The sequence below is a fragment of the Haemorhous mexicanus genome, chromosome 6 (assembly GCF_027477595.1).
Source record: "Haemorhous mexicanus isolate bHaeMex1 chromosome 6, bHaeMex1.pri, whole genome shotgun sequence".
In the NCBI taxonomy this organism is placed as follows: domain Eukaryota; kingdom Metazoa; phylum Chordata; class Aves; order Passeriformes; family Fringillidae; genus Haemorhous; species Haemorhous mexicanus.
Window position 1 is genome coordinate 39,581,467 of NC_082346.1, and position 10,966 is coordinate 39,592,432.

The window sequence follows — 10,966 nt, forward strand, 5'->3', positions numbered from 1 at the left end:
CACACTCCTGTTGTGATTCCAAGTTAAAACTTATTACATATAAAGTGACTAACCACAATTAATATATATTAAAGTAAAATTTCTGTACTATATTTTAACAGCAAATAAAAAGAAACAAAGCAGTCTAAGAAATCTTTGAAAATGTAATTGGTTTCATTTTAATTGATCATTTTAATAGCACACAAGGCGTAACAAAATTAAAAGCCTATTAGTGATCATTGTTCCAAAAATGCACTTTACTTCCATTAACTTACAAGATTTTAGTGGGAGCATATTTAAACTACAGCTGTAAATATTTTTAATCTTTGACTTTTTCTTTTACAGGAGCCTCTAAATGTTATTGATCCCAGTTTGATGGATCTAAATGGTCCAAGTGAAGATGCACTAGAATGGGATGAAACTGACATAAGTAATAAGCTCATCAGTATTCATGAAGACTTAAGTGATCCTGATCAGGAGCTCAACAAGGATGATCTAAACCAGAAACCTGCTTCAGAAGAATGTGGTGATAATGATGTGAATGAAGATGAAAGTATCAGTAATCATGGAATTCCTCTTTATTGTCCCAACATTACTTCCCCTCCAAATCCTCACATCTATCAGGTCTATAGTCTTCATAATATTGAATTATCAGAAAAAAAACATATGCCTTTTTTGAAAAAAACATCCAGACTCTCCAATGTAATGCAGTCTAACATTTTAAACAAAAGTCTCAGTAAAGATTCATCATTTTCATCTACCAAATCCCTGCCAGATCTATTAGGAGGTACCACATTGGCAAAACCATATAACTGCATGTATCAGAGTGGGAACATAAGCAGGCATTCTGAGAGTGAGAGTGGGATAGTGAGTGAATGTGATACAGAAACTACAAATAATTCAGAAATTTTTTTGCTAAATGATATTGAAAGCAGTCAGAGTAATCCTGAAATCGGGCATGTGGAAATCCAAGTGGATAATGTAATAAAACCAAAATTAAAGCAAGATGAAGAAGATCATACTAGTCTTTCAGATGATTTCCAATTGGCTCCTTCTGCATGCTGCGGAAGTGAAAATGATGAGGATTTGGACAGCATTACTATGTCTAACCCTGGTTGTCCAGAAGAATTGCAAGGAAAACATGATGTGTTTACATTTTATGATTATTCATATCTTCAAGGCTCCAAATTCAAATTACCAGTGATAATGAAGCAATCGCAGATTGAAAAAACACATACAGAGGGTAGTTTGTTTCATGACTTTTGTTTGGACAAAGTACCTGGTAAATCCGAACATAAGTCTGGAGAGCCACAACCAGATGGGTTTATTCATGATCATACTCTGGCAAGTATCTGTGGAGAATCAGATCCCAATTCTAGTAAATCTGCAGAAACTGTAAAAAAATTACCTGTTACAGAGAATACAAGACAGGTTTCCACTTTATCTCATAGTTCTTCTTTAGAATCTCTGTCGGTAGTAGGTGATTTGTTCAGCTCAGGTATTTTTAAAAGTGGAGATGGTCTTCAGCGAAGTGCCTCTTTGGAGAGCTGGCTTACTTCCTACAAAAGCAATGAAGATCTTTTCAGTCATCATGGCTCTGGAGACATAAGTGCCAGCAGTGATTCTGTTGGAGAGCTCAGTAAAAGGACATTAGATCTTCTGAATCGTTTAGAGAATATCCAAAGTCCTTCAGATCAAAAAATAAAACGCAGCATCTCTGATATGACACTCCAAAGTAGCTCTCAAAAAATGTCTTTTACTGGACAGCTGTCTGTAGATATTGCATCTTCAATCAATGAAGATTCAGCAGCTTCTCTCACTGAACTCAGCAGCAGTGAGGATCTTTCTCTCTGCTCTGAAGACATTGTACTACACAGAAATAAAATACCAGATTCAAATGCATCATTTAGAAAACATCTTAATAGATCTGTAGCTGATGAGAGTGATGTCAATGTCAGCATGATTGTTAATGTCTCCTGCACTTCTGCTTGTACTGATGATGAAGATGACAGTGATTTGCTTTCAAGTTCCACCCTTACCTTAACTGAGGAAGAGCTAGGTATCAAAGATGAAGATGACGACTCTAGTATAGCAACTGATGAGGATATTTATGAAGAATGCAATTTAATTTCAGGACTTGATTATATAAAAAATGAGCTCCAAACCTGGATTAGACCAAAATTTTCCTTGACAAGGGAGAAAAGAAAAAGTAACCTCAGTGATGAATTTCAGCGCAGTAAAGAAGTTAGTAATGAGACATCAAAGGCCACAGATACATTAAGCATTGAAACACTATTGAATGGCTCAGTGCAGAAAATATCAGAAAATAATGGCAATAGTAAGAATATACCATGTGATCGTGAAAAAGGGACAAAGAGTCACCCAGTGAAAGACATCTCTCAGGTTGTGAAGGATCAGCTTGTGGATGATATGGAGAATGGAAATGTTGAAAATACTCTTGGCAGTCAAAAGGAAGGTCTTGTTAGTGTCGCAGCAACCCCCAAAACTCATGCATCACTTGATGTCAGAGAAGCTGAAAATGAGTGTGGTGTCTGTGAAGCATTTACAGACAGTTCAGATGATTCACATATGGATGGCAAGGAGACTGTTCTTTCCTCAGCTGGATCCAGGAACCCTCCAAGAGAATGTCAAAGTCATCTTCAGGCTGATCATCACTCTGTTGCTTCCTCTCCTGCAAAAAAGCCTTGCCTTGAATCTCCCTCAGAAATTAATTCTGTAGGCATACAAGATACAGCTTTACAGCCATCCTTACCTAGTGGTCAACAATATAGAATGAACGCTACTGAAAAATTTCCCGATTGCTGTGCAGCCTTGAAATCCAGTGAAGCAGAATGCAACTCATCAGCCAATGGTTTTGATTTGTGCTGTAACTGTGAATCTGCTGATTTTGATAAAAAAACCATGGAAGATGGCTCAGTACATAATTTTGTGAGGGAGATAATAGACATGGCATCAACAGCTTTGAAAAATAAGTCACAACCTGAATGTGAGTCATCTGCTCCAGCTTCATTAGCACAGATCAAGGAAAAAGTGTTAGAACACTCTCACAGACCCATCCAGCTAAGGAAAGGGGACTTCTATTCTTATCTTTCACTTTCTTCTCATGATAGTGACTGTGGAGAGGTAATCAAATACATAGAGGAAAAGAGCAGCACTCCTGTGCCACTGGACTTCACAGATGAGAGAGAAGATATTGAATGCTTCTTTGAAGCCTGTCCTGAGGAAGAACGGGTTGAGCAGCAGCAACAGCCTATTTCTAATGGTTCTTCTGAAGCACAAGTTGAGCAGCAGCAACCTATTTCTAACACTATCTCTGAAACATCTGCAGAGTCACTAGGTGAAGTGACTTCAGAGTCATTAGAATTAAAAACTTCTTCTGAAGGTAGGGATTTATCCTTCTTATGTGGGGATGACAATGATAGAAATATTCCAAATACTAACAAAAAATGTACATCAAGCAATTCAAAAAATGTTGATGATGATTTACTGTTTTCAGATGGACGAAATGAAAGTTTGGAAAAGAATTCTCCAGAGGTTAGCACTAAAAAGAGTAGTGCAGGAAAATCACCTGGAACAGAAGATAAAAAAGGATGTGTTGCCGCTTCTGAAGAGGCTTCAGCTACAGAGTTTCAGATAAAGCCTGGCCATTCACAGAAAAAGGATGGTTTGCATCAGAACAGAAAAACTCGTACTTGTGAAGAAAATCTCCTGAAACTTCATAAGGAAAGACATATAAATATGCACAGATAGAATGTAACCCTCTCCAGGCACATAGATTATTCTAAAAACAGGTATGTACTTTACAAGTTGCACTTTTTTTTTTTACTTTTTTTTTAAACTTTTTTTTGTACGGTAAAAGGAGATGAATCATTAGCCAGGGCTTCTATTTCATGATAGTGCTATGTAATCTGTTTGATTACACTATAATCCCAGTTTACATGCCACTAGTCAACAAATGCAGTGAATACAAATAGCTTTTTGCCCTTTGGCTTTGCACTGACTGGAGCTGCTCCCTTCTGGAACAAGTCTGTTATCTTGCAGAACCTGGGAATTCTTCCAACATAATATATCACCCTCCATTCCCTCCTCAGCTGAGGGAACCAGAAACCATCCCTGCTCATTGATGCCTTTCTCTGCAGACATCTGGTCTTAGGAGGGGTTCAAAAGCACTTGATAAAGCTGAACTTCCATTTCTACAATAACTATCTTGTTTGACTAGTGAGTTGGAGTTCTACAATAGTTCTAGACAAACCATGAAGAATGGCTAAGCAGACTGGAGAACAGAGAGATAATAAGTAACCTCCTGATACCAGTTTACCATTATTTTAATTCAGTAAGCCATTATTAAGAACAGAATTATTAAAACATAGCATTAGGCCAAAAGCTGAGGTTTCCAAAACAGCAAATCTTTACAACATCATGAAAGTATACAATGTGAGGGTAATGGAGATGGAAACTGGTGACTGTCCAGTACCCAGCAGTACTGCAACCTTCGGTTCTATTTTGTGGTAAGCATTTTGAAACATGAATAATGTGATGGAACCCAAGGCAAAAAGGTGGTCCTGATCTCTACCAATGTTTGAAAGTGGTTCAGATCTGGAATTTCTGACCTCACATAAATGTTGAACAATAGCTGCACATTTAATTACAGAAGAGGATCTACAAAGCAACTTTTGGATCAGTTCCTAGCATTCAGCACTGCTGTTTTGAGTCTCACTAGTTTGGTGACCCAAAAGCCAGCACAGCTCTATCAAATGCCATTAGTCTTTGAAAACACTCCTCCAGCAGACCACAGCCAGAACAGCAACTCCAAATGCCAATCCCATTCCAAAAGCTGCTGCTTGCCAGAAGCTGTAGCAAGGGAATTTACAATAAAACACAAGGCTAAGCATGGGGCAGATTTCTTTGAGGAGTTCTTGAATCTCCACCTGTGGAGATGTTCAAAATTCAAGTGGACATGGCCTTGAATAATCTTTTCTACCTTTGAAAAAAGGACTTCCTTTTAACAGGAGGTTGGACCAGTTGATGTTCAAGTTTTCTTCCAACCTAATTTATGCTGTGATTCCAAGATGTTGGCAGGAGAAAAGGCTGTTATTCATCACTGACCATGGAAAATATTAGTACTCTCCTATGGCAAACTATGTAGCTGTAGCAGAGGATCACATCTGATTTATACAAGATAGATTTCTTTGCTGCTCTTAGAGATCTAACTTCCTCATTTTTGATTTTGTTATGTTATATTTCTAAGCTTTGGGCTTTCCATTTATTGGTGGTTTACCCAGCATTCCCACATTCACAAATATATTTCTAGCAAAGCCTTTAGGTTATGGCAGCAATAGTCTACAGCTTGCTGCTATCTCAGCACATCTCTGTTTGACTAATGCTTTATCTTGGAACCATCATCGCAAAGAGGATATGTCTGGAATGGCTTTGAAATAGGCTATCATGACCTGCTGGTTGACAATTAGGTTAATACTGGGACACATCCAAACAATTGGAGAAGCAATGGAAATTAACTATGAGTTACAAAACTCATAGATAATCCTATGTATTCTAGAATTAAATGTGTATATAGAAGTCTCTATTTGGAAATTGAGGTGATGAAAAAAGTCTGAGATTATTAACTGAAACTGATATACACAGAAGCTTTCCAAGTTATTGTTTTACTAATTTTCTCATTTTTTCACTCATTTTTATAATATTATTTTGAGGAAGAATACTTGCTGTAGTGAGTGTGATTTTATCCTTGTTCTCATTCTTTCACTGATAATGGCATGTCTTTTCAATTTGTTAGTATTTTTGCTCTGAGGATCTCAAAATACTTCATAAACTTACCTCACGCTTCAAAACTTTATAGTTATTTGCATGGTAGCCAGATGTTTTTTTTCCACAAGACTGGAAATGAAAATATGCAGTTTGTGTGAGGTCTAAGATTGGACATAGAGGATAGGTTTAATAAAAAATGCCCCACAATGCAAGAAAATATAATGCAAAATCTGGATACAACAACTTAATAGGGTTGTGTTATAGCTTCCACTTTTGCCCAGGGGCTGACAAATTATTTTAAGAGAACAAAGCTCTTCACACTACATTCCCACTTTTTATATGTAGGAAGATACCCTGGTTCTTAACTTGTACATATAGCATTACTTCCATGGAAACTATGGACTGTATTAGTCCCAGGAGTAAAGTTCTAGAATACATATAGTTTATCTCTGACACACCAACAATGAAAATATGAGCTGCTAGGTTTGATTGCACTAAAGTCTGAGCTCCCTTCCCCCATCCACAAGCTTGATGCTTTAACTTCATCTTTCATGCTATGGGGAATGAATTACAGAAGCAATCTATCCTAATTTGTTAACTTATTCAAATAACAGTTATTATACTTAACTATGCTAAAGATTATCTTTTTGGTGGCAGATTGTTTATTTTTTGATGAGGCTAATTACTGATTTTCCAAAGGTAATTTACATTTATTACTAATACATCTTTTAAAATGTGACAGATAAATGTTGTTCCCATAAGTGTATTATGAAAAAAGTTACTATTTAAAAACACATTATTTAATTTGAAAGATAAATGGCAAACACCATTATTTTTTCCTGAAGCACCTGTGCTGTAAGCTCATTTAAATGTGTAATTCCATGTGTAGCTGCAATACTTAGAAAAAAATGTATACTATATGTGTACCTTAAAAGCATACTGAGAATTCAAAGCTGAAAAAGACATGATTATTTCAAATGTAGGTTGGTTTTGTACTATTTAAGTATTTAACCTGGCTTTAGAGGAGAATAAAAGTAACAGTGAATAAATAATTTTGTCAAATGTTGCGATCCTGTTGTTTAACAGTGTGCTACCAAAAAAAAAAAAAAAAAAAAAAAAAAAAAAAGAAGACTATTGTGGAAAAATTATAATAATTCTATGGGCAGATTCAAAATATCTCTGACAGCACTGACTACTTCTTCACATGAGCTGACACAGATAAAGCTGCACTGATTTTATTTCTCAGTTAGGGGTCACCTTGAAAGATCTATCTGTACATGAGATCATGTGATCTTCTGCTGCCACTGTGACCCATGACTCACCAATGGGATGGGGACTTTTAGTTACAAATTCAATATGCATAGAGATCAATACATTCAGAACATTTATGTGTTCTACCCAAAGTCTTTTCTTGAGGATGCCTTAGAAACCTGTGCGCAATCTGTTAGATTTTATAAGTAAATCCAAAAGCTATTACTTTACTTCTGTATTTTAAATTTAAGTTTTAACTTAATTTAGGGCAAAAATAATTTACTTGCACTTAAGAAAACTAAATTGATTTTATCTGACAGTGCTGCAATATTAGATAGAATATTCTGCCACTTACTATCACCAGGAGAAACCCAGCACTGGTGCTCAAAGCACCTGACTGTTATTTCCTGCTCAGCAATAGATATTTTGTATGACTTTTTCCTTCCTTGTCTCATTTTTTTTAGCAACAAAATAATGATCAGTGAGACCTATGAAGAATAGCTTATTTATGTAAAAGTATTTTGAGATCCACAGATAAAAGATGATACATAAATGCAAAGGACTGTTAGTTATTTATTTCCTACAGGAGAAGAAAACCCCAAGTTTACACAATAGTTAGTATATAATAATTTACTTTTAGAGACTGGAACTACAATAATAATCTAAATCTTTGCTTAATTTTTTTTTCCTAGAGATTTTTATAGGGAAGTAAATAATATAAAGTTTCTTTATAGAGTTTAAAGCAGTCTGACTTTTTAGCTCCTTACAGTACCTTACGTTAAAAAAGCTAAATAAACAGAGAATCTTATATTGAAATCTATAAATTACATAATTTTTGAAAAATCCATCAGCGAGACTTTTCTTACTCATGCCAGAATTGTAGAAACCTTTTGATACAATCTGCCACTTTATTCAGATCAGTTCTTCATTAATATCTAAACAGACGGTTGAGCTTTTCAATATTTTCCAGTAAGAATATTTCTTGTACAAATGGGGAAGGATGTGGTCAGTTACAACAGAGAAGATCAAAGGAGATGGTAACTGGATAGATCCAGATATTCCTGCTTAACTTGGAAGGCACATAATGCATGTCTGGAGTGCCTCCTAGGAAATGCCTATGAGATATACTTTGCACTAATCTTTGAGCTGTATTCTGACAGTTATTTCTTTATAATTCTCATCATAAGCCCATGCTCTTTGCTGAATAGTTTAACCATAAACTCTGAGCTGGATAATTCTACAGCAGGCAAATTCAACTCATTGCTGGTACTTGAAGTGTCTAAATGGTTATTTACAATTTAAAAATGCAGTGATGATACTGACAATTCTATTCACAGACCGCTTCTGTGACAGTCTTTTCCTCTTCTCCATTGAAGTCTCAGTATATATGTTTGCAAAAATATTAAAATAATTGTTGGATAGATCTTTTTGTTGCTTGACTTTTGAAAATTTCCATGTTTTCATTAGTTGGTGCACTTCTGTGTGCTGGAGATAAGTTCACAGGTAAAGATGAGGACAAGATCCAGGGAAAAGGTCCAACGTGATGAACACCCTTGTTTCTTTAGAAGCAAAGTCTTTATGAAAATCAGTGACTTTTCTATATCAATTAATTTTTTCACATTAACTTGTACCTCAGGCTGTTAAAAGTAATTTTTTGCCATCTGTATGCTTCAGCATTAAAGACTCTGGCATGTGACCATTTAATGGCTATCTATTATTGTTCTGAAAGACCTATGTTTTGCAAATAAAACTTCATTTTCTGTAACCTACTATTACTTTTCTGTTTCCTTTTAGAAACTTGGCTGCAATTCAGGTGCAGGTTCATCCTGTAAACCCTGGGATGACCTCCAATTCCATTGTATCACTGCCCTTCATAAAACTGACTCCCAGGATAAATATTTTTTTTCCAAATGTGGTTTGTCCATGTTGGCTTTGTGGTCAGGCTGCATATGCTAGTCCTATTTCAGTGATCATTTTATTTTGTAGCAAGGCCATTTGCCTTCATATGGATTCCTCTCCCAAGCTACCTCTAATGACCTCCCCTTCCTAAATTGGATGCTCCTGTACTACTTAGCACTGGTTCTGTTCTTTAAAGTATAATAGAATTCACAGTCAGTCTGGTTCATCTTTTCAGAATTGTACCTGTCAGTACTCTTCTATTTTATGTATCAGATTTAATATTTATCTGTATAATGCATAAGTTTATTGAAACTATTTTGCTTTTAAAGTGACTATTTTGTTGGATTGCAGCAAAAAAAAGTCATTGGTCCTCCTGATTCAATGCATCTAAAAATTAAGCAATTTAAATAAATGGCATTTTATTTATTTAATTTAAAAATTTAATCTATGCAACACTTCAAGAAACAACTACATAGTGTTGTATATTAGAAACTGTTGACATTCTACTGAATTAAGTATAACATTTTGGGTTTTTATGCTTCTTGAGGTGGTAAGGAGAAAAAAGTTTTTAAAAAATGTGTGCCTTGCTGTATTTCTTATACCATTTATTAAAAAGCTGCTTTCACAGTAAAATTATGTTGGTTTGAAAGGAGGAAATAGCAAGGTTAAGATGTGTGAATAATTTCTGTATATATGTATAACCAACTGCAAACATTGATGTATAATGACAGTATAAAATGCTTTCATGTTTGTGATGTCCAGTGATGTGGAAATTATAAGCCTTAAAACCATTAGATTGCATGGTAATTAGAATTGGCACAATAAACATAGTTTATTGGGGAAAAAAAAGCAGAATTGGTGATCTGTTTTACCTGCGTTCCAAGCACAGAATGCTTTATCAAAATCCCAAAGAATATGGTTTTCTTTGCAAATAGTCCAAATATTGCAACTCTTTAACTGGTGAAGATTTGTATTATCTAACTCACAGCTAAAGAACTTCGTCATTAAAGATTCTGTAGGTCTTTTGGGCCAAACCAGGAGACACAAATATTTAGTATCTCATACAGTATTTTATAGCAGATCTTTTCATTGTTTATCAGCAACAGTTTGTTGTCCAATTCTTAAAATTTCATTCATTTACATAATCATATTGAATAAGCTCTATCTAGACCTCTAGCTGTTGGCTGTTTTGAGGACTTAGATTGTACATTTCAAGTGCTTTTATCTTTTGCTAAAACGATATTGAGTGGCCAAAAAAAGCCAACCAGCCGTCTTTGTAAGTTAACTCGGCAAACATGGCATTCATCTCCTAAAAACACTATTGGGAAGGAATGTCAGGAAATTTAAGACAAGCAATGCCCTCTGATGCCACCTTTAATCATATTTCCAACTATATAAATGTTTTTACAAAAAGTTTCAGCATTCCTTCTTTAAAACATGGCCATCAGTTTGACAAGCTTAGGTATAAGCAGAGAGAAGCTACACTGACCAGAAGATATATTCATGCAACACTGAAGGAACAGATATTTAAGAACAATCTCATGTTTTCCAAAGTATTAACAGCTTCCTATTACTGCAAAAGGGAAATTATTTGTTTCTCAATTTAAATTTCCACAGTGTAGCCTTAGGCAAGCTATGAGATTTGTAGGGCAGCAGTAACAATGCTTATCTTTAAGTATAAATAAGAAGTATTTGTTATGTGAACCTTTTGAATCTGCATAGATTTTGCACATGCATATCTTTTATCAGGTATAAGTCTAACAAGTTAACCAATAATTACCTAAAATGTATAATTATATAGCTGAAGACCACTTTATTATATTTTAAATATTTATATATTTTTATATATATATATATAGTCATTCAAAATATAGCTCCTAATTTTATTTGCAGTGACAATTATGTTCATTTATGAGTTATCTCAACCATGATTTTTTAAATGGTCTTGACAGAGGAATTGAGTTAATAATTATTCTTCTTTTCTCCCTAGTATTTTCTGGTTTATGCTATCTTTTCTTTTAAACTTACTTTGACTATGGTCATACCTTGC

General features: G+C 34.9%; 1 protein-coding gene across 1 annotated transcript in view; it reads left to right on the forward strand.

The window, feature by feature from the left end:
• AKAP6 (A-kinase anchoring protein 6) overlaps positions 1-9,765 on the forward strand; it is a 211,012-nt gene extending 201,247 nt beyond the window's left edge. Inside the window, exons 12-13 of the mRNA XM_059849889.1 lie at positions 325-3,791; positions 8,812-9,765. Of these exons, the coding sequence (XP_059705872.1) occupies positions 325-3,750 (3,426 nt within the window). The 3' untranslated portion in view covers positions 3,751-3,791; positions 8,812-9,765. The remainder of the gene's footprint in view (positions 1-324; positions 3,792-8,811) is intronic.
• The last annotated feature ends 1,201 nt before the right edge of the window (positions 9,766-10,966 follow it).